Below are 23286 nucleotides of genomic sequence, written 5' to 3' on the forward strand. Positions count from 1 at the left end.
GTACCCAGAGTTATCCCGGTCAGGCCATACGTCCTGTCGGCTCCAAGGACGATGTCTACAAGACGACGGTCTTTTTCTCTAATAAGGGTTCTGATGGTGTAATGTGATACTGTCCCGTCTTGCTCCTCAGGTACCTGTACTGGTCAGACTGGGGCGACAACCCCCACATAGGGCGGATTGGGATGGACAGCTCCAACCGAAGTGTGATCGTCGAGGACAAGATCACCTGGCCCAATGGTCTTACGTTGGACTTCATCAACGACCGCATCTACTGGGCCGATGCCAGAGAGGACTACATTGAGTTTGCCAGCCTGGATGGTACCAACAGACACACGGGTAATGCATATTGACGTACAGTAGCCTCCACACACACACACACACACAGATGTACACGCGCGCGCAATTGTATGAGAGCCACGGTCCGGCGCACTGTTCACAGTGGTGCCGTTTAGAGCCCTGGGCCCTTTGGGGGGGAGGGGGAGGAGTGAGACGAGAGAGAGAGAGAGAGAGAGAGGGGGCTATTGTTGGGTCAGACTACTGATGAGGCTGTTATCTGCATGGGGTCTGAATACCCCGCGCCTTGTCACCAGACAAAGGACAATGCTTTATATTGTCAGCCAACCGTGCAGAAGAATGCAGGGATGCGGAGGAGTTCCTGATGATTTTGAATTCCTCACATTCACAAACCTCCGTTTGAAACGAGGGCACGTGGGTGGATAGCGGGCGTCGTGGAGGTTTCAGTGGAGTTGGTGTCGGCTGTGTGTTCTGCGGTTCATCGTCCTGACCAGACGGGCCATGGTTCCTATTGCCTGGCGGATGTTCCGTGGTCGGCAGTGGAGCCGTGTTAGCGCTCTGGTACGGTGGTGCTAGCCCACCCGTGGGTCGTTAACCTTCTGCGCACACAGAACTGTCTTCCTAATGGGGACACGGGCTGTTTGAGTTCAGATAAGGGAGGGAGCTGGTCAAAGGCCACTCCGTGTAGATCCACCAGCATCTCCTCTCAGCTCCCGTCGCTCCAGTATCATAGAACGAAACTCCCTCAGGACTGGTCCAGGTGGCAGGAGACTCGTGTAATGTTTGTACCACAACACTGATTAGAATATCAATTAACCAATGATGAGACGTCACCATCCTAAATCTAACATGTGCTGTTTCACATGTGTATGTGTGTGTGTGTGTGTGTGTGTGTGTGTGTGTGTGTGTGTGTGTGTGGCCGACTGTGCTTTTACAGCAGAGGACAGTCAGGTAGCTAATGGCGTGTTTCCATAACAACATGGAGCGAACCGAATGAGTGCATTGATGAGGAACATTCTTAAGCACATAGTCATGACCGTGAGAGGTGTGCGTGGCTCCTACTGCTTAACCCATAGACAGTAGTGAGTTGGTATCATGAATGGCTGTCGCTCCGTCACCACTACCCCTTGTGTTAGTCGTTGGGCGTTGTATGACTATACACATTTGACTGACACCGTTGTGGTGTAATTGATGTCCCCCAGTGTTTGGACTTGGGAAAAACTCTTGGACACCAGGTTTTAGCCGGTAGCGATTTTCCTGGTCAGGTCATGTGGTGGCCAGGTAAAACTCAGGACCCTGTGTGTAATATGATACCAATGACATCCCTGCTGTGTGTTTTGGGTCCACAGTGCTTACCCAGGACGTCCCCCACATCTTCGCCATGACCCTGTTTGAGGAGTACATCTACTGGACCGACTGGGAGACCAAGTCCATCAACCGGTGTCACAAGACCCTGGGTATCAACAAGACCACCCTGGTCACTACCCTCCACCGGCCCATGGACATCCACATCTACCACCCTTACCGCCAGCCTGAGGGTAAGAGATACGCATGTACATACACACACACACACACACACACACACACACACACAGTAGCTCCGGTTAAGAGTTCCCTTCATCCTCTTTGCTTCCAGTGTTCAACCACCCGTGCCAGACAGACAACGGCGGCTGTAGTAACCTGTGTCTGCTGAGCCCTGGAGGGGGCTACAAGTGTGCCTGTCCCACCAACTTCTACCTGGCCAACGATGGACGCACCTGCATGTCCAACTGCACTGCCAGCCAGGTGAGGGACTGTGGAACGATATGGCTGTTGAGGGGCCAGGCAGCTAGGGGGCAGCAGAGCCTCTTGTGGAATGAGGAGATGTTACACTGCTGTTTATTATGCTTTGTGCGATAATTAAGTGTCATTATCTACACAGTACAGTACAGCACAGCCTTACATTCAGCCTCTTACCTGGGCTTTGGTAGTAGAACTAAGTAGAACGTTCCCCATTTAGCTGTGGTATTAATAGATGAATGAGCGTCAGACTTCCGTTCCGTCTGTTTTAGGATTCGTCTTAATGATATGATCAGCGGAGACTTAAATGGCAACGAGTTGAAGACTGTTGTTAGAGACTCTGCTACGGTTACGTGGCGTGTCATTCATTTTTGCAACGACCTCTGTTTGCTAACCCGTTCGTTCTCTCTCTCCTCTCTCCTCCCCTCGTCCAGTTTGTGTGTAAGAACGACAAGTGCATCCCTTTCTGGTGGAAGTGTGACACGGAGGACGACTGTGGGGATCGCTCGGACGAGCCTGCAGAATGTCGTGAGTGTGACACTTTTTCATCCAACGCGACTTGGTAAAGTGATTGCGTACATTTCTAGTGTGTGTGTGTGTGTGTGTGTGGTCCCTGTGGGAATTGAACCCACGACCTTGGCGAAGCCAGCTCTACATCAAATGGGTGAACGAGTAGTATGTGGTTGTATAGCAAAAGGTCATTGATACTTCTACTGGGCTCTGAGATCGTGGAGGATGAGAGGTGGAGGAAGAGCGTCGGTGTGGATCTGCTGTGGGTCTGTTTCAGACTTTCAAACGACCTCGATCTGAATGTGTGTCTGTCGGTGTCGTCCATTTGTCCTTTATAGCGGAGTTCAAGTGCAGGCCCGGCCAGTTCCAGTGTGGAACAGGCATCTGCACCAACCCAGCCTACATCTGTGACGGGGACAACGACTGCCAGGACAATTCGGACGAGGCCAACTGCGGTAACGGCCTCGTTCCTGCTTTCGCTCCCCCTCCCTCAATCTTTCATTCTCGCCCCCACTCTCTCTCTTGCTCTCTCTATCTCTCCCACTCTTTGTTTCTCTGCTCATCTCTGACCTCTCTTCCTCTCTCTCTCTGTGTGTGTGTGTGTGTGTGTGTGTGTGTGTGTGTGTGTGTGTGTGTGTGTGATTTGTTCTCCAGATATCCACGTGTGTCTGCCCAGTCAGTTCAAGTGCTCCCACCCCAGCCGCTGTATCCCGGGAATCTTCCGCTGTAACGGACAGGACAACTGTGGCGAAGGAGAGGACGAGAAGGACTGCCGTGAGTCCACACGTCCCGTCTACACGCTTTCTTACGTGTGTCTGAATGCCCGTTGTACACATCACCTACCTATGTGTTGTGTTTTATCGGGGTAGTACACTGCTGACCCAGGTCTCTCTTGTGAAACTTGATTGCATTTCAGTGAGACTAACCTGTGCCATAATAAATCAACTGTTGTTGTTGTTGTGAGTTGCTCCCTCTCAGTAACAGTCGGTCTGTCTCCTCCCTCTAGCCGAGGTCACGTGTGCGCCCACCCAGTTCCAGTGTGCCATCACCAAGCGCTGTATCCCTCGCGTCTGGGTGTGTGACCGTGACAATGACTGTGTGGACGGGTCGGACGAACCAGCCAACTGCAGTGAGACCCCACCCCTCTGTTTCAGAAGAGCGTTCTAGACTAATGACAGACACACAAGTCAAGCTCCGCTTCCGTGTTGAAGAAGAATACAAGTTTCTGCTTACCGGGTTCTGGCTAAACCTACCGAAACTAGTCAATTACAAAATGCACTAGATCTTACAGACCTCGTGACATCCTCCCATCACCTTTCACTTTACTCAGTCTATCTGGCCTGGTATACAAGCCTCAATCTCTCTCCCCCTCCCTCTCCCCCCCCCCCCTCCAGCCCAGATGACGTGTGGCGTGGATGAGTTTCGCTGTAAGGACTCTGGACGCTGCATCCCGGCCCGGTGGAAGTGTGACGGAGAAAATGACTGCGGAGACTCGTCTGACGAACCCAAAGAGGAATGTGGTGGGTGTTCTGTTCTGTCGCCTAGGGAACAGAGAGACGGCTCAAAAGGGCCGCTACCTTTATTGCCATGGAGTTTTGGTTATGATCTGGGACCGCGTCCGTGATTGGTCGCCAGCATTGCCAACGGCCTCTCTAGTGTCGACGGTTCAATGTTGATGCCGTGGACCTCCTGTACTGCCATGTGCTCTATATGGTTGTTACGGCGCTGACGGAGTGTGTCTCTGTGTAGATGAGAGGACGTGCGAGCCGTACCAGTTCAGGTGTAAGAACAACCGCTGTGTCCCGGGCCGCTGGCAGTGTGACTACGACAACGACTGTGGGGACAACTCGGACGAGGACAAGTGCGGTAAGGTCTCGCTCTGTCATCCCCTGTCAGCGCACACTATCCTCGTTCACTTGTGTCGCCAGTACAGTGTCACTGCGTTGTCCAGTACAGTGTCACTGCGTTGTCCAGTACAGTGTCACTGCGTTGTCCCGTGGCATTGTTATAATGCTCATGGTTTGTGCACCTCTAGGGATTGGGCATTGGTGGCTTGCTCCGTATGACTGGCCCGAAACACCGTTTCAATTGTTTGATTCGTGCCTTTGTCTTTGTCTTTCTGTGTCTTCTTGCGGGTCTGTTTCGTAGCGAAAACCTCATCTTACCTGCAAAGTTGCCTTTCATTCGGTAGAAATTCATTCAGTTTGGCCTTTGCTCCTTTTTAATATCATCTCTTATGCATCTCACCTCGTCTCATGTCTGTTTCATTTCACACCGACTGGCCCGTTGGCTTGAGCCAGAGGTAGGCCTCCACTTTTAACCATCCCCATCTCCTCCCAACCTAATGTCACTCCTCCTCCTCCCATCGCACCCCCATTTCAATCCCATCGCGCTCGTTTGCATGTCTGATGCTGCCCATTTGAACTCCAGTCCCCACCTTGATGTCCCCTCAAAAAGTGAGAGGTCAAAAATAGCGCTCCAGAGGATAGTTTCTACTGTTATGTGAAGTAATGGTATTATCCTACCTGGCCACCTGAGGCCATTGTACTCAACAAAGCTTTTGTCTTATTTTCGAAGAAGCTTAAGTCCGTTAAAGCAAGGGGGGGGGATCTCTGGAGCGCCCCTTTGACTGTCATTGTTTGGCCTCCATCTGAGTGTCCATGTGTTTTTGTGTGTGGGGCATGCTCTCCCCTGTGAGTTTGGACGCCAACGATCTGGAAGCCGTTTCCAGCGAAGCTGCACGGTCCTCACGCCAGACCTGCGTCGCTGTGTGTCTTTACAGTGCCGCGGCCGTGCTCCGAGAGTGAGTTTGCCTGTACCAACGGACGGTGTATCGCCGGGAGGTGGAAGTGTGATGGGGACCATGACTGTGCTGACGGATCTGATGAGGTAACGTGCCGGACTCCATCGTAGCAACAGTGCTGGGTCAGATACTTGTGTCATAGATAACACTACTGACTCGTACTTTTCTCACAACCCTCTGTGTTATCGGGTTGTCCTTGAAGCTTAGACATCTGCCTTTTTACTTGAGCAGGACATATGAAATAACCTCGCTATTTGGATATCCTGTCCACGGACATCCGCTGTAATGGATGTGCTTTGATGTTGATGATGTGAGGCTTTCCTACATTGTTTGAGAGTGAGGGACTTGTTGTGTGTGGTTCCCTCAGGACGGCTGTGAGCTGAGGTGTGACAGTGATCAGTTCCAGTGTAAGAACGGCCACTGCATCCCCAGCCGCTGGCGCTGTGACGCAGACGCTGACTGTTTGGACGGCAGCGACGAGGAGAAGTGTCACATTGCTCGTGAGTGTGTGTGTGTGTGTGTTGTGTCCCTGTGTGTGTCACTCAGGCTCCCGTTTGACATGGCCACAGTGCTAAAAAGAGAGGGGTCATATTGAGATTTGAACTTTTTCCCTAATTGAGAGGGATTCTGGAACCTGTGGTAGGATGTCTCGGATCCGGGTCGGTAATAGACAACCTGTATTTGTGTTTCGTCCCTTCTCTGTGTCTCAGCTAAACACTGCCCCCTGGATGACTTCCAGTGTAACAACACGCTGTGTAAGCCCCTGGCCTGGAAGTGTGACGGAGAGGACGACTGTGGAGACAACTCGGACGAGAATCCCGCCGAGTGCCGTGAGTAGTGACCTCGCATCCTGTGACATTCATATCCCGTCTACTAGTACCCTTTACCCACTACAGAGCTGAGCTCAGTTGTACTGTGTTGGCCTGGTCACTCATCCACCAGGAGCTGAAATCGGAAATGGAATGGGCCACGTGATCAGGAAACCTCAGAGCCGGGTTGTCGCGATGGTGTGAAAAGGTTATGGATCCTAAAGCCTGTTCTAACTCCTTGTCTCCTAACCCCTCTGTCTGCTCCCCTCAGGGATGTTCCAGTGCCCCCCCACCAGGACTTTCCGCTGCCAGAATGACCGTGTGTGTCTGCAGGTGTCCAAACAGTGTGACGGAGTTGACAACTGCGGGGACAACTCTGATGAGCTCAACTGCCGTGAGTTTACTGTGCTGCTGGCCTTTTTGCACGTGGACCAACACAAGGCTATCTGGTGCCTGCCTTGATGATCTGGGGTTCCCTGTGGGACAGGTTGGATCCCCCCCCCGGCATACATATTACAGAATGCATATCAAATGCGTCGACCTCGTTGTTTCATATGAAGTTGTATGCTAGGGGACTAGGGTCATTGTGTTCATTCAATGGACGTATTTATCCCCTTTGTGTTTTCTCAGAGCCCCCTCCAGCCCAGCCTACCTGTGAGAAGGACGAGTTCCTGTGTGCCAACGGGAGGTGCATCAGCTCCAGCCTGCGCTGTAACTTCTTCAACGACTGTGAGGACTACGGTTCAGACGAGATCCACTGCAAGACAGGTGCACCCCCCCTGTCACACCGCCGCGACGACTTGCCTATGCAGTCGTCGCGTTAGAAAAGACCGCGTTTGTTTCGCACGGCGTTCGGGCTAACCTTCCCGGTGGCTCAGCTCCATTGCGGACCCGTGATGCTATTTTCCCCTCTGACCCCGCAGACACCAAGCTGAACGACTGCAGGAGCAACAGGACTCTGTGTGGGGACGGGGACGAGGCACACTGCGTCACCAACGGGACTGACTCCTTCTGCGCCTGCAAACCAGGCTTCAGGAAGACTGGCCACAACACCTGTGGAGGTGTGCTGCGCCCACCTGAATGTTCACTCGCTCGCTGGGCGCTCGATCAGCATTATTAACCCTCCCCTCCCTGTCCCCTCTCAGATAAGAACGAGTGTAAGCAGTTTGGGGTGTGCTCCCACGTGTGCAACAACACCAAGGGCTCCCACAAGTGTAGCTGCCACAAGTACTTCACCAGGATCAACGACACCTGCAAGGCTGACAGTAAGTAGTGTACTTTTACTCTTCAAACCCCTAGATTAGTTGAAATAGTGCATGTGCTTTCATTGATATTTTCATGGATTCCGTGTGTTCTCACTTTCCCTCCCTCCCTACCTCCCTCCCTCCCTCCCTGTCCCTACTTCTCTCACTCGTCCCTCTCTCTCCCTCCCCAGACCTGAACAGTAGCAGACAGGTGCTCTACATCGCCGACGACAACGAGATCCGCAGCCTGGACCCTGGCATGCCCAACTGGCGCTACGAGCAGACCTTCCAGGGCGACGCCAACGTGCGCATCGACGCCATGGACCTGCACGTCAAGACCAACCGCATCTACTGGACCAACTGGCACACGGGCAGGATCTCCTCTTACGAGCTTCCTTCATCGTCGTCCTCTCCCTCGTCTGGCCCATCGTCCAATACACACCGCAACCGTCGCCAGAGTGAGGGAAGTGTTACCACCCTGGAGGTGAGGCCCGACGCAAGCAGGAATGAATTCACACACACACACAAACATGGGCACGATCATAACCTCCCATGTGTGAGACAATATTAGTGGACTGCGGTCTGGTGCACAGGATGTCTCATAGCTCAGAAAGATCTGTTGTTTTCCATTCACAACATACTGTGATGTACGGTACCTAAAACACCCATGTCTGATCCCCCCACCTCCCTGACTAGATTGTAGGGCATCTGGAAATGCCTCGGGGTATAGCGGTGGACTGGGTGGCTGGTAACCTGTACTGGACTGACTCTGGCAGGGATGTGATCGAGGTGGCCCTGATCTCAGGCCAGCACCGCAAGACCCTCATCTCGGGCATGATCGACGAGCCTTACGCCATCGTAGTGGACCCGCAGAGAGGGTGAGCGATGGTTACCCTTGACCGCTGCGAGGCCCAACCCAGCCACGCCCACCGGTACTGGGTCGACCTGGTTATTTACCACAGCTGCTGCGACTGTGCTGGAATGCCAATAAAATACATCAATATATGTCAAATATTCCATTTTGTATTTCCTGCTGAGCTGTTTGGACTGCGTTTCTCTGTCCCCTCCAGAACCATGTACTGGGCCGACTGGGGAAACCACCCTAAGATTGAGACGGCAGCCATGGACGGAACCTTGAGACAGACCCTGGTCCACGAGAACATCCAGTGGCCCACAGGTCTGTATTGGCGTTAGCGTTGTAGCCTAGCATTAGTACCTAGCCTTATGCATTGCGGTATTGCTTAACCTAGCGTTAGCGTAGCCTTCTTCGTAATGTCACGAATAGCGTTATAGCCTCTTGTGGTCTCCTGCGTTGACTCTCCTCTGCTTGTCCTCCTCCCTCCCTCCAGGTCTGGCGGTGGACTACTTCAACGAGCGTCTCTACTGGGCGGACGCTAAGCTCTCGGTCATCGGCAGCGTGCATCTCAACGGCTCCGACCCCGTCATTGCCGTCACCGGCCTCAAAAACAGTTCAGTTCCCCTTCATACTGATCAGGGTTGGGGTTCAGTGCTACATATAGTGCATTTATGGGGATGAATTCTGTATGAAGGAGCCTCTCGTTTCCACAGATGGACATTGTACCAAAAGAGTCTGGCATTGCTAACTGTGAGCAGGTTATTTCTCTCGCCAGCAGGTGTCGCTAGTTTACAGAGTCGTGCCTTCACGCCTCACAACGACCACAGAGTTTGAGCAGCATGGGATAACCAAAGGGTCTCTCTCTCTCTCTCCTCTTTCCTCCCCAGACCTGCTCCATCCGTTCAGCATCGACATCTTTGAGGACTACATATATGGCGTCACCTACATTAATAACTTTGTGTTCCGGGTCAACAAGTTTGGCAAGGGCCCCATGGAGAACCTGACCACTGGCATTAACCACGCCACAGACATAGTCCTTTACCACCGTTACAAACAGCCAGAGAGTGAGTGTCTGTCCTGTCTGTCTGTCCTGTCTGTCTGCAGCTCCCTTCCTCATTGAAATGACCTCAGATGACACTCTATCCATTATCTAGAGTAGTCACTACTTTTGATTCGCCATTTAGTGCACTTCTTATTTTTGACCCCTTATTCGCTATAAAGTGTGATACTGTAAAACCCATATTCCACACAGTGTTCTTCTGACCCCGATTCCTCCTTATAGCGCCCTACTGTTGACGTTCACGCCACATAAAATGATCATGCTCTGGTTCTTATTAATGTCTGTCCTCTCGCTCTGTGATTCAGTGACCAACCCATGTGACAAGAAGAAGTGTGAGTGGTTGTGTCTGCTCAGCCCCAGTGGTCCAGTCTGCACGTGTCCCAACGACCGCGTGGCTGAAAACAGCACGTGTGTGGAGAAACCCCCTCCCACGCTGTCTCCGTTCTGTGAGTACACACACACGTAGGCACACACACACACACACACACACACACTATCAATAACCTTTCCCCCTATCTCCTGCCCGCCTCCTCCCAGCTCCCCCGTCCGGGCCGTGTACGGTCCTGTGTCTGAACGGCGGGAACTGCTTCCTTAACGCCAGGCAGCAGGCCAAGTGTCAGTGCCAGTCCAGCTTCACGGGAGAGAGGTGTGAGGTCAACCAGTGTAGAGACCACTGTAGGAATGGAGGGTCCTGCACTGCCTCGGTCGCAGGTAGGTCATTGGTGTGGCCACAAACTACTCTGGGGGCTGAATCCTAACTTGATGCACGTCTTTATGTTGTTCGGATATTCATCCGAAAATGTCTCGGGTTCGGATTCAGCCCTGTGTGTTAGGTAGTCATACAGTAAACTCAGCAAAACAAGAAACGTCCCTTTTTCAGGACCCTGTCTTTCAAAGATAATTAGTCAACATCCAAATAACTTCACAGATCTTAATTGTAAAGGTTTTAAACACTGTTTCCCATGCTTGTTCAATGAACCATAAACAATTAATGAACATGCACCTGTTGAACAGTCGTTAAGACAATAACAGCGTACAGACGGTAGGCAATTAAGGTCACAGTTAATAAAACTTAGGACACTAAAAGAGGCCTTTCACCTGACTCTGAAAAACACCAAAAGGCCATTCCCCCCAGAAATGTCCGGGAACTTGCAGGTGCCTTGGTGGAAGAGTGGGGTGACGTCTCACAGCAAGAAATGGCAAATCTGGTGCCTGGAGGAGATGCACTGCAGTACTTAATGCAGCTGGTGGCCACACCAGATACGGACTGTTAATTTTGATTTTGACCCCGCCTTTGTTCAGGGAAACATTATTCCATTTCTGTTAGTCAGATGTCTGTGGAACTTGTTCAGTTTATATATCAGTTGTTGAATATTGTTGTGTTCATACAAATATTTCCACATGTTGAGTTTGCTGAAAATAAACGCAGTTGACAGTGAGAGGACGTTTCTCCTTTTTTTTGCGGAGTTTATATAGCCTACATTATATTTTTGTTCTCATTTAGCGTGGCCCTTTTCGTTTCCGGTGTAACGTCCACACCCGTCTTTCTTAACCTTTGACCTTGTCCTTCTCTCTTCCAGGGGCCCCTACATGTCGCTGTCTGAAGGGCTTCACGGGGCCCCAGTGTAACCTGCACACCTGTCAGGACTACTGTCACAATGGAGGCAACTGCACCGTATCCCAGGGCAACCAGCCCACCTGCCGCTGTCTGCCTGAGTACCTGGGAGACCAGTGTCAATACAGTGAGTGTGTAATCCAGAATGGGCTATTTACCCAACCATGTGCACCACTTCCAAGTCAAGTGGATGTCGAGCTTTTCAGCTTTGTATCAGCCTGGTACAACAGTGTAACCAAAGGTACAGTTCCTGGGTTTTCATCCTGAGTCTGTCATTCGTCTGAAGCAGTTCAGCAAAAAAAGAACCGTTAATCCACTGCTTAATCCCTGATCAGAAATGGCTCAAAAGGAGAGTATTCACTGTGTGAGCTTTGTTTCTCTGCTTCTCAATCTGCCCCCCAGGTAAATGTGAGGATTACTGTAAGAATGAGGGGAAGTGTCTGCAGACTGCCAATGCCACCAAGCTGTGTCGCTGTCCCCCTCAGTTCCATGGACAGCTATGTGAGCTAGACAAGTGCCAGTACTGCGGCCCCAACGGCAAGTGTCTGCCCAAAGCCTCAGGAGAGGTCATGTGCCGGTAGGAGTGCACGCTATGTACACACACACACTGCTCAGTCACACACACACACTGCTCAGTCACACACACACACACTGCTCAGTCACACACACACACATACCTACACACACACACTGCTCAGTCACACACACACACTGCTCAGTCACACACACACACATACCTACACACACATTCTCCCCAGTCCGTTCACGCTCACAGATGCACACACACACACACTGTTCAGTCACACACACACACATACCTACACACACATTCTCCCCAGTTTGTTTCATTTTAATATTAGAGTTTTCCTGGTGTTATCCTAAAAAATATATATATCTAGTGTTTGTTGACTCTCTCTCCTTGTCTGTCTCTCTCTCTCTCCCTCTCCTTGTCTCTGTGTACCTGTCTCTCTCTCTCCTTGTCTCTCTCTCATTGTCTCTCTCTCTCTCTCTTTGTCTCTGTGTACCTGTCTCTCTCTCTCTCCTTGTCTCTCTCTCTTTCCCCTTGTCTCTGTGTACCTGTCTCTCTCTCCCCTTGTCTCTCTCTCTCCCCTTGTCTCTGTGTACCTCTCTCTCTCTCTGTCTCTCTCTCTCCTTGTCTCTCTCCCTCTCCTTGTCTCTGTGTACCTGTCTCTCTCTATCCTTGTCTCTGTGTACCTGTCTCTCTCTCTCTCCCCTTGTCTCTGTGTACCTGTCTCTCTCTCTTTGTCTCTGTGTACCTGTCTCGCTCTCTCTCCCCTTGTCTCTGTGTACCTCTCTCTCTCTCTCTTTGTCTCTGTGTACCTGTCTCTCTCTCTCTCCCCCTTGTCTCTGTGTACCTGTCTCTCTCTCTCTCTCTCTCTCTCTCGCTCTCTCTCTCTCTCCCCTTGTCTCTGTGTACCTGTCTCTCTCTCTCTCTCTCTCACTCTCTCCCTCTCTCCCCTTGTCTCTGTGTACTTGTCTCTCTCTCTCTCCCCTTGTCTCTGTGTACCTCTCTCTCTCTCTTTGTCTCTGTGTACCTGTCTCTCTCTCTCTCTCTCCCCTTGTCGCTGTGTACCTGTCGCTCTCTCTCTCCCATTGTCTCTGTGTACCTGTCTCTCTCTCTCTTGTCTCTGTGTACCTGTCTCTTCTCTCCTTGTCTCCTGTGTACCTGTCTCTCTCTCTCTCCTTGTCTGTCTCTCTCTCCTTGTCTCTGTGTACCTGTCTCTCTCTCTCTCCTTGTCTGTCTCTCTCTCCTTGTCTCTGTGTACCTGTCTCTCTCTCTCTCCTTGTCGCTGTCTCTCTCTCTCTCTCTCCTTGTCTCTGTGTACCTGTCTCTCTCTCTCTCCTTGTCTGTCTCTCTCTCCTTGTCTCTGTGTACCTGTCTCTCTCCCTCCTTATCACTGTCTCTCTTCTCTCCTTGTCTCTGTGTACCTGTCTCTCTTCTCTCCTTGTCTCCTGTGTACCTGTCTCTCTCTCTCTCCTTGTCTGTCTCTCTCTCCTTGTCTCTGTGTACCTGTCTCTCTCTCTCTCCTTGTCTGTCTCTCTCCTTGTCGCTGTCTCTCTCTCTCTCTCTCCTTGTTTCTGTGTACCTGTCTATGTCCAGCTGTCCTAACGGTCAAACCAATCACAGCTGCTACACTTGTCTAGATTTCTGCACCAATGGACTCTGCTCTATCGATCCACGCACGCAACTGCCCCAGTGCAAGTAAGAGGATGATCCCTATCACACACACACGTGTATTTAGGTGTCTCTGTAACCTGTGTGAGGTGTATTTAGGTGTCTCTAACCTGTGTGACGTGTATTTAGGTGTCTCTAACCTGTGTGACGTGTATTTAGGTGTCTCTGTAACCTGTGTGACGTGTATTTAGGTGTCTCTGTAACCTGTGTGATGTGTATTTAGGTGTCTCTCTGTAACCTGTGTGACGTGTATTTAGGTGTCTCTGTAACCTGTGTGACGTGTATTTAGGTGTCTCTGTAACCTGTGTGATGTGTATTTAGGTGTCTCTCTGTAACCTGTGTGACGTGTATTTAGGTGTCTCTGTAACCTGTGTGACGTGTATTTAGGTGTCTCTCTGTAACCTGTGTGACGTGTATTTAGGTGTCTCTGTAACCTGTGTGATGTGTATTTAGGTGTCTCTGTAACCTGTGTGATGTGTATTTAGGTGTCTCTCTGTAACCTGTGTGATGTGTATTTAGGTGTCTCTGTAACCTGTGTGATGTGTATTTAGGTGTCTCTGTAACCTGTGTGACGTGTATTTAGGTGTCTCTCTGTAACCTGTGTGACGTGTATTTAGGTGTCTCTGTAACCTGTGTGATGTGTATTTAGGTGTCTCTAACCTGTGTGACGTGTATTTAGGTGTCTCTCTGTAACCTGTGTGATGTGTATTTAGGTGTCTCTGTAACCTGTGTGACGTGTATTTAGGTGTTTCTGTAACCTGTGTGACGTGTATTTAGGTGTCTCTGTAACCTGTGTGACGTGTATTTAGGTGTCTCTCTGTAACCTGTGTGATGTGTATTTAGGTGTCTCTCTGTAACCTGTGTGACGTGTATTTAGGTGTCTCTGTAACCTGTGTGATGTGTATTTAGGTGTCTCTAACCTGTGTGACGTGTATTTAGGTGTCTCTCTGTAACCTGTGTGATGTGTATTTAGGTGTCTCTCTGTAACCTGTGTGACGTGTATTTAGGTGTCTCTGTAACCTGTGTGATGTGTATTTAGGTGTCTCTAACCTGTGTGACGTGTATTTAGGTGTCTCTCTGTAACCTGTGTGACGTATATTTAGGTGTCTCTCTGTAACCTGTGTGACGTGTATTTAGGTGTCTCTCTGTAACCTGTGTGACGTGTATTTAGGTGTCTCTAACCTGTGTGACGTGTATTTAGGTGTCTCTGTAACCTGTGTGACGTGTATTTAGGTGTCTCTCTGTAACCTGTGTGACGTGTATTTAGGTGTCTCTCTGTAACCTGTGTGACGTGTATTTAGGTGTCTCTCTGTAACCTGTGTGATGTGTATTTAGGTGTCTCTCTGTAACCTGTGTGACGTGTATTTAGGTGTCTCTGTAACCTGTGTGACGTGTATTTAGGTGTCTCTAACCTGTGTGACGTGTATTTAGGTGTCTCTGTAACCTGTGTGAGGTGTATTTAGGTGTCTCTCTGTAACCTGTGTGAGGTGTATTTAGGTGTCTCTCTGTAACCTGTGTGACGTGTATTTAGGTGTCTCTGTAACCTGTGTGACGTGTATTTAGGTGTCTCTGTAACCTGTGTGACGTGTATTTAGGTGTCTCTGTAACCTGTGTGACGTGTATTTAGGTGTCTCTGTAACCTGTGTGACGTGTATTTAACCTGTGTGACGTGTATGGTGTCTCTGTAACCTGTGTGACGTGTATTTAGGTGTCTCTGTAACCTGTGTGACGTGTATTTAGGTGTCTCTGTAACCTGTGTGACGTGTATTTAGGTGTCTCTGTAACCTGTGTGACGTGTATTTAGGTGTCTCTGTAACCTGTGTGACGTGTGACGTGTATTTAGGTGTCTCTGTAACCTGTGTGACGTGTATTTAGGTGTCTCTGTAACCTGTGTGACGTGTATTTAGGTGTCTCTGTAACCTGTGTGACGTGTATTTAGGTGTCTCTGTAACCTGTGTGACGTGTATTTAGGTGTCTCTGTAACCTGTGTGACGTGTATTTAGGTGTCTCTCTGTAACCTGTGTGACGTGTATTTAGGTGTCTCTCTGTAACCTGTGTGAGGTGTATTTAGGTGTCTCTCTGTAACCTGTGTGACGTGTATTTAGGTCTCTCTGTAACCTGTGTGACGTGTATTTAGGTGTCTCTGTAACCTGTGTGAGGTGTATTTAGGTCTCTCTGTAACCTGTGTGAGGTGTATTTAGGTGTCTCTCTGTAACCTGTGTGAGGTGTATTTAGGTGTCTCTGTAACCTGTGTGAGGTGTATTTAGGTGTCTCTGTAACCTGTGTGACGTGTATTTAGGTGTCTCTGTAACCTGTGTGAGGTGTATTTAGGTGTCTCTCTGTAACCTGTGTGACGTGTATTTAGGTGTCTGTAACCTGTGTGAGGTGTATTTAGGTGTCTCTCTGTAACCTGTGTGACGTGTATTTAGGTGTCTGTAACCTGTGTGAGGTGTATTTAGGTGTCTCTCTGTAACCTGTGTGACGTGTATTTAGGTGTCTCTGTAACCTGTGTGATGTGTATTTAGGTGTCTCTCTGTAACCTGTGTGACGTGTATTTAGGTGTCTCTCTGTAACCTGTGTGACGTGTATTTAGGTGTCTCTGTAACCTGTGTGACGTGTATTTAGGTGTCTCTCTGTAACCTGTGTGACGTGTATTTAGGTGTCTCTCTGTAACCTGTGTGACGTGTATTTAGGTGTCTCTGTAACCTGTGTGACGTGTATTTAGGTGTCTCTGTAACCTGTGTGACGTGTATTTAGGTGTCTCTGTAACCTGTGTGATGTGTATTTAGGTGTCTCTGTAACCTGTGTGATGTGTATTTAGGTGTCTCTCTGTAACCTGTGTGGTGTCTCTTTAACGTGTATTTAGGTGTCTCTGTGTGATGTGTACCTAGTGTGATGATGTGTATTTAGGTGTCTCTGTAACCTGTGTGACGTGTATTTAGGTGTCTCTGTAACCTGTGTGACGTGTATTTAGGTGTCTCTGTAACCTGTGTGACGTGTATTTAGGTGTCTCTGTAACCTGTGTGAGGTGTATTTAGGTGTCTCTGTAACCTGTGTGATGTGTATTTAGGTGTCTCTGTAACCTGTGTGATGTGTATTTAGGTGTCTCTGTAACCTGTGTGAGGTGTATTTAGGTGTGTCTCTGTAACCTGTGTGATGTGTATTTAGGTGTCTCTGTAACCTGTGTGACGTGTATTTAGGTGTCTCTGTAACCTGTGTGACGTGTATTTAGGTGTCTCTCTGTAACCTGTGTGACGTGTATTTAGGTATCTCTGTAACCTGTGTGAGGTGTATTTAGGTGTCTCTGTAACCTGTGTGATGTGTATTTAGGTGTCTCTGTAACCTGTGTGATGTGTATTTAGGTGTCTCTGTAACCTGTGTGAGGTGTATTTAGGTGTGTCTCTGTAACCTGTGTGATGTGTATTTAGGTGTGTCTCTGTAACCTGTGTGATGTGTATTTAGGTCTCTCTGTAACCTGTGTGACGTGTATTTAGGTGTCTCTCTGTAACCTGTGTGACGTGTATTTAGGTGTCTCTGTAACCTGTGTGAGGTGTATTTAGGTGTCTCTCTGTAACCTGTGTGATGTGTATTTAGGTGTCTCTGTAACCTGTGTGACGTGTATTTAGGTGTCTCTGTAACCTGTGTGATGTGTGTATTTAACCTGTGTGACGGTGTGTCTCTGTAACCTGTGTGAGGTGTATTTAGGTGTCTCTCTGTAACCTGTGTGATGTGTATTTAGGTGTCTCTGTAACCTGTGTGAGGTGTATTTAGGTGTCTCTCTGTAACCTGTGTGACGTGTATTTAGGTGTCTCTGTAACCTGTGTGAGGTGTATTTAGGTGTCTCTCTGTAACCTGTGTGATGTGTATTTAGGTGTCTCTGTAACCTGTGTGAGGTGTATTTAGGTGTCTCTGTAACCTGTGTGATGTGTATTTAGGTGTGTCTCTGTAACCTGTGTGATGTGTATTTAGGTGTCTCTGTAACCTGTGTGACGTGTATTTAGGTGTCTCTGTAACCTGTAATTTAGGTGTCCTGTAACCTGTGTGATGTATTTAGGTGTCTCTGTAACCTGTGTGAGGTGTATTTAGGTGTCTCTGTAACCTGTGTGATGTGTATTTAGGTGTCTCTGTAACCTGTGTGATGTGTATTTAGGTGTCTCTGTAACCTGTGTGATGTGTATTTAGGTGTCTCTGTAACCTGTGTGATGTGTATTTAGGTGTGTCTCTGTAACCTGTGTGATGTGTATTTAGGTGTGTCTCTGTAACCTGTGTGAGGTGTATTTAGGTGTCTCTGTAACCTGTGTGACGTGTATTTAGGTGTGTCTCTGTAACCTGTGTGAGGTGTATTTAGGTGTCTCTGTAACCTGTGTGATGTGTATTTAGGTGTGTCTCTGTAACCTGTGTGATGTGTATTTAGGTGTGTCTCTGTAACCTGTGTGATGTGTATTTAGGTGTCTCTGTAACCTGTGTGATTTAGGTGTGTCTCTGTAACCTGTGTGATTTTAGGTGTCTCTCTGTAACCTGTGTGATGTGTATTTAGGTGTCTCTGTAACCTGTGTGATGTGTATTTAGGTGTGTCTCTGTAACCTGTGTGATGTGTATTTAGGTGTCTCTGTAACCTGTGTGACGTGTATTTAGGTGTCTCTCTGTAACCTGTGTGATGTGTATTTAGGTGTCTCTGTAACCTGTGTGATGTGTATTTAGGTGTCTCTGTAACCTGTGTGATGTGTATTTAGGTGTGTCTCTGTAACCTGTGTGACGTGTATTTAGGTGTCTCTCTGTAACCTGTGTGATGTGTATTTAGGTGTCTCTGTAACCTGTGTGACGTGTATTTAGGTGTCTCTGTAACCTTTAGGTGTATTTAGGTGTCTCTCTGTAACCTGTGTGAGGTGTATTTAGGTGTCTCTCTGTAACCTGTGTGACGTGTATTTAGGTGTCTCTGTAACCTGTGTGATTTAGTGTATTTAGGTGTCTCTCTGTAACCTGTGTGACGTGTATTTAGGTGTCTCTGTAACCTGTGTGACGTGTATTTAGGTGTGTCTCTGTAACCTGTGTGACGTGTATTTAGGTGTCTCTCTGTAACCTGTGTGATGTGTATTTAGGTGTGTCTCTGTAACCTGTGTGACGTGTATTTAGGTGTCTCTCTGTAACCTGTGTGACGTGTATTTAGGTGTCTCTGTAACCTGTGTGAGGTGTATTTAGGTGTCTCTCTGTAACCTGTGTGAGGTGTATTTAGGTGTCTCTGTAACGTGTATTTAGGTGTCTCTCTGTAACCTGTGTGACGTGTATTTAGGTGTCTCTCTGTAACCTGTGTGACGTGTATTTAGGTGTGTCTCTGTAACCTGTGTGAGGTGTATTTAGGTGTCTCTGTAACCTGTGTGACGTGTATTTAGGTGTCTCTGTAACCTGTGTGACGTGTATTTAGGTGTCTCTCTGTAACCTGTGTGATGTGTATTTAGGTGTCTCTCTGTAACCTGTGTGACGTGTATTTAGGTGTCTCTGTAACCTGTGTGATGTGTATTTAGGTGTCTCTGTAACCTGTAACCTGTGTGTCTCTGTAACGTGTATTTAGGTGTCTCTGTAACCTGTGTGATGTGTATTTAGGTGTCTCTCTGTAACCTGTGTGACGTGTATTTAGGTGTCTCTGTAACGTGTATTTAGGTGTCTCTGTAACCTGTGTGATGTGTATTTAGGTGTCTCTGTAACCTGTGTGAGGTGTATTTAGGTGTGTCTCTGTAACCTGTGTGATGTGTATTTAGGTGTCTCTGTAACCTGTGTGACGTGTATTTAGGTGTCTCTGTAACCTGTGTGATGTGTATTTAGGTGTGTCTCTGTAACCTGTGTGATGTGTATTTAGGTGTGTCTCTGTAACCTGTGTGAGGTGTATTTAGGTGTCTCTCTGTAACCTGTGTGATGTGTATTTAGGTGTCTCTCTGTAACCTGTGTGATGTGTATTTAGGTGTGTCTCTGTAACCTGTGTGACGTGTATTTAGGTGTCTCTCTGTAACCTGTGTGAGGTGTATTTAGGTGTCTCTGTAACCTGTGTGAGGTGTATTTAGGTGTCTCTCTGTAACCTGTGTGAGGTGTATTTAGGTGTCTCTGTAACGTGTATTTAGGTGTCTCTCTGTAACCTGTGTGACGTGTATTTAGGTGTCTCTCTGTAACCTGTGTGACGTGTATTTAGGTGTGTCTCTGTAACCTGTGTGAGGTGTATTTAGGTGTCTCTGTAACCTGTGTGACGTGTATTTAGGTGTCTCTGTAACCTGTGTGACGTGTATTTAGGTGTCTCTCTGTAACCTGTGTGAGGTGTATTTAGGTGTCTCTCTGTAACCTGTGTGACGTGTATTTAGGTGTCTCTGTAACCTGTGTGACGTGTATTTAGGTGTCTCTCTGTAACCTGTGTGAGGTGTATTTAGGTCTCTCTGTAACCTGTGTGACGTGTATTTAGGTGTCTCTCTGTAACCTGTGTGACGTGTATTTAGGTGTCTCTGTAACCTGTGTGACGTGTATTTAGGTGTCTCTGTAACCTGTGTGACGTGTATTTAGGTGTCTCTGTAACCTGTGTGACGTGTATTTAGGTGTCTCTCTGTAACCTGTGTGACGTGTATTTAGGTGTCTCTCTGTAACCTGTGTGACGTGTATTTAGGTGTCTCTGTAACCTGTGTGAGGTGTATTTAGGTGTCTCTGTAACCTGTGTGACGTGTATTTAGGTGTCTCTCTGTAACCTGTGTGACGTGTATTTAGGTGTCTCTCTGTAACCTGTGTGAGGTGTATTTAGGTGTCTCTGTAACCTGTGTGAGGTGTATTTAGGTGTCTCTACCTGTGTGACGTGTATTTAGGTCTCTCTGTAACCTGTGTGAGGTGTATTTAGGTGTCTCTGTAACCTGTGTGAGGTGTATTTAGGTGTCTCTGTAACCTGTGTGACGTGTATTTAGGTGTCTCTCTGTAACCTGTGTGAAGTGTATTTAGGTGTCTCTGTAACCTGTGTGACGTGTATTTAGGTGTCTCTGTAACCTGTGTGAGGTGTATTTAGGTGTCTCTGTAACCTGTGTGACGTGTATTTAGGTGTCTCTGTAACCTGTGTGACGTGTATTTAGGTGTCTCTCTGTAACCTGTGTGACGTGTATTTAGGTGTCTCTCTGTAACCTGTGTGACGTGTATTTAGGTGTCTCTGTAACCTGTGTGACGTGTATTTAGGTGTCTCTGTAACCTGTGTGACGTGTATTTAGGTGTCTCTGTAACCTGTGTGACGTGTATTTAGGTGTCTCTGTAACCTGTGTGACGTGTATTTAGGTGTCTCTGTAACCTGTGTGAGGTGTATTTAGGTGTCTCTGTAACCTGTGTGACGTGTATTTAGGTCTCTCTGTAACCTGTGTGACGTATATTTAGGTGTGTCTCTGTAACCTGTGTGAGGTGTATTTAGGTGTCTCTCTGTAACCTGTGTGACGTGTATTTAGGTGTCTCTGTAACCTGTGTGAGGTGTATTTAGGTGTCTCTGTAACCTGTGTGACGTGTATTTAGGTGTCTCTGTAACCTGTGTGACGTGTATTTAGGTGTCTCTCTGTAACCTGTGTGACGTGTATTTAGGTGTCTCTCTGTAACCTGTGTGACGTGTATTTAGGTGTCTCTGTAACCTGTGTGACGTGTATTTAGGTGTCTCTGTAACCTGTGTGACGTGTATTTAGGTGTCTCTGTAACCTGTGTGACGTGTATTTAGGTGTCTCTGTAACCTGTGTGACGTGTATTTAGGTGTCTCTGTAACCTGTGTGAGGTGTATTTAGGTGTCTCTGTAACCTGTGTGACGTGTATTTAGGTCTCTCTGTAACCTGTGTGACGTATATTTAGGTGTGTCTCTGTAACCTGTGTGAGGTGTATTTAGGTGTCTCTCTGTAACCTGTGTGACGTGTATTTAGGTGTCTCTGTAACCTGTGTGACGTGTATTTTGGTGTCTCTGTAACCTGTGTGAGGTGTATTTAGGTGTCTCTGTAACCTGTGTGAGGTGTATTTAGGTGTCTCTCTGTAACCTGTGTGACGTGTATTTAGGTGTCTCTGTAACCTGTGTGAGGTGTATTTAGGTGTCTCTCTGTAACCTGTGTGACGTGTATTTAGGTGTCTCTCTGTAACCTGTGTGACGTGTATTTAGGTGTCTCTGTAACCTGTGTGACGTGTATTTAGGTGTCCTATAGAATGGAGTGGGTATCGATGTGAAGTCATTGCCTCGCCTGTTGATTCTCCTTCCAGTGGAAGTAAGTTACTTTAGTCTCTGTACAGTGTGAGTGAAACACATGTTATAACTACAGACTGTAACGCATGATTATAACACAATACATGGTGTAACCTGTCCGTCTCATTGGCCGACGTGTTGCATATACTCTGTTCTCATTGGTGTCCGTTGTTGCTCTCTCTGCAGGTTCAACCTCCATAGTCACCCCAGTGCTGCTGCTGTTGTTACTGGCGCTGCTGGTCGTCGGCGCCATCTTGTGGTACAAGAGGAGAATGCGTGGGTGAGTGGAGTAGATCAGGTGTTCCCAAACTCTTTTACTCAGGCCCCCCTTCCAGCATTGGGGGGGGGGGGGGATTGTTGCAGGTTTTAAAGCATGTTTCCTGCAATTCTACACATTTTGTCATGAGGTGCAGAGAAAATATAGCCGTTTTTAAGCAAATGTTCTAGCAATTCTGTACATTTTTTTCCATTTCTAATGTGTATGCTTGTGGTATTTGAGTGACTCAAATATTCCAACAAAATCTTTGGGTTTAAGAAACCTAGCTTAAGAAACGTTAGCTGGGACGGCCTAGTTGAACTGGACATTTCTAACAAGTTCTAAATGGCTCTCTAGGGTATGCAATGACTGACATGACAAAAGGATTTTACTAGGACATTCTAACCCGAGTCGTCGTCGTCCCCCATTTTTTTTTTTTTTTTTTTTTTTTTTGGGGGGGACTACTGAAGTAGACAACCATTGTGTTGGGACTGGGTGGGAGGGCTCCCACTCATTAGGTCAAACTCGAATCTCTTTTCCACCTGTCATCTTTACCTCCCACCATCACGCTCCCTCTTTATCTCTCTCCTCTCGCTCTATTCTCTCTCTATCGCTCTCAATCTAGGTCTGTATGGCCGGGAAAACGCTCCCGACGTTCTCGGTAACTTAATAGGGCCATGTCCATCACCTGTCTCGCCCCCCAGATTCTCCCCAATGCCTCATCTAAGCCACCGTCTTGTCTGTCGGTCCTGTGACAGTCCTCCATTTTGCTCGTCTTTCTGTAGTAGAGTCGGTCTGTCTGTCCCTGCCCTCCTCTCTCTTGTTCGGGAACAGGGTTTCCCACCCAGGGACGCAGGGGTGTATTGACAGATAGATTGATTGGTTCTTCCTTACCCATCCATACGTTTCCCTATCTACGTGTGTAAATACATGTATCTATCAGTGATGCTTCTGTGCCTGCATTGTGGCGGTGGAACATTTGCGTTGTGGAAAATCCAGCATTCACCAGGATAGACACTAGACGTGTCCAAATGGCTTTTTTAATTTTTAAAGCTCATTTGTTTTGTCAATTTTACCGTGGTTCTGTGCTGCCTTGACTGTGTGGGAGCCGTTGTCCTGTACTGTACATGTAGCTGGTGTCGCATGCTAGATGTCTCTCCTGTCAGTGGCTTGATTCAAGGCTCTCGGTACGTTCAGCCGGTGCTCCTGTGTTGTGGCTACGTCTCCGCCACTGTCCGTGTTGGGAAGAAACAATCTCGCTGTGTGTGTGTCCACAGTGCCAAGGGCTTCCAGCATCACAGGATGACCAACGGGGCCATGAACGTGGAGATAGGGAACCCAGCCTACAAGATCTACGAAGGGGAGCCAGACGACGATGCTGGGGAACTCCTGGATTCGGACTTCGCTTTAGATCCAGATAAGGTAACACCCACGTTTCCTTATCTTCACACGTGACCCATCTTAAATAGGCAACACTTGTTTTAACACAGTTTGAACACAGCAGCACTTCTTAACTCATCGGGAATGAATTTGGCATTGACACCATTTTTAAAACCTTTTTCTGCACTCCATGATACTCTGCCACTAAGACTACCTGGATTGCAATGAAACCTAATTGAGGACTCCTGTATGCGCTTTGTCC

General features: G+C 48.1%; 1 protein-coding gene across 1 annotated transcript in view; it reads left to right on the top strand.

Moving 5' to 3' along the window:
- The window catches only part of LOC115102554 (low-density lipoprotein receptor-related protein 1-like), a 140837-nt gene that overhangs the window by 115387 nt on the left and 2164 nt on the right, over positions 1 to 23286 (top strand). The window contains exons 61-89 of the mRNA XM_065005503.1: positions 131 to 336; positions 1644 to 1832; positions 1931 to 2079; positions 2508 to 2601; positions 2922 to 3038; positions 3238 to 3357; positions 3590 to 3712; positions 3978 to 4103; positions 4333 to 4449; positions 5366 to 5472; positions 5754 to 5886; positions 6097 to 6216; positions 6467 to 6589; positions 6826 to 6963; positions 7119 to 7256; positions 7341 to 7460; positions 7631 to 7923; positions 8136 to 8317; positions 8510 to 8616; positions 8789 to 8908; positions 9183 to 9359; positions 9661 to 9801; positions 9893 to 10066; positions 10936 to 11097; positions 11373 to 11547; positions 13093 to 13194; positions 21340 to 21410; positions 21575 to 21668; positions 22922 to 23066. Coding sequence (XP_064861575.1) covers positions 131 to 336; positions 1644 to 1832; positions 1931 to 2079; positions 2508 to 2601; positions 2922 to 3038; positions 3238 to 3357; positions 3590 to 3712; positions 3978 to 4103; positions 4333 to 4449; positions 5366 to 5472; positions 5754 to 5886; positions 6097 to 6216; positions 6467 to 6589; positions 6826 to 6963; positions 7119 to 7256; positions 7341 to 7460; positions 7631 to 7923; positions 8136 to 8317; positions 8510 to 8616; positions 8789 to 8908; positions 9183 to 9359; positions 9661 to 9801; positions 9893 to 10066; positions 10936 to 11097; positions 11373 to 11547; positions 13093 to 13194; positions 21340 to 21410; positions 21575 to 21668; positions 22922 to 23066 — 4063 coding nt within the window. The remainder of the gene's footprint in view (positions 1 to 130; positions 337 to 1643; positions 1833 to 1930; positions 2080 to 2507; positions 2602 to 2921; positions 3039 to 3237; positions 3358 to 3589; positions 3713 to 3977; positions 4104 to 4332; positions 4450 to 5365; positions 5473 to 5753; positions 5887 to 6096; positions 6217 to 6466; positions 6590 to 6825; positions 6964 to 7118; positions 7257 to 7340; positions 7461 to 7630; positions 7924 to 8135; positions 8318 to 8509; positions 8617 to 8788; positions 8909 to 9182; positions 9360 to 9660; positions 9802 to 9892; positions 10067 to 10935; positions 11098 to 11372; positions 11548 to 13092; positions 13195 to 21339; positions 21411 to 21574; positions 21669 to 22921; positions 23067 to 23286) is intronic.

The sequence above is a fragment of the Oncorhynchus nerka genome, linkage group LG20 (assembly GCF_034236695.1).
Source record: "Oncorhynchus nerka isolate Pitt River linkage group LG20, Oner_Uvic_2.0, whole genome shotgun sequence".
Lineage (NCBI taxonomy): Eukaryota > Metazoa > Chordata > Actinopteri > Salmoniformes > Salmonidae > Oncorhynchus > Oncorhynchus nerka.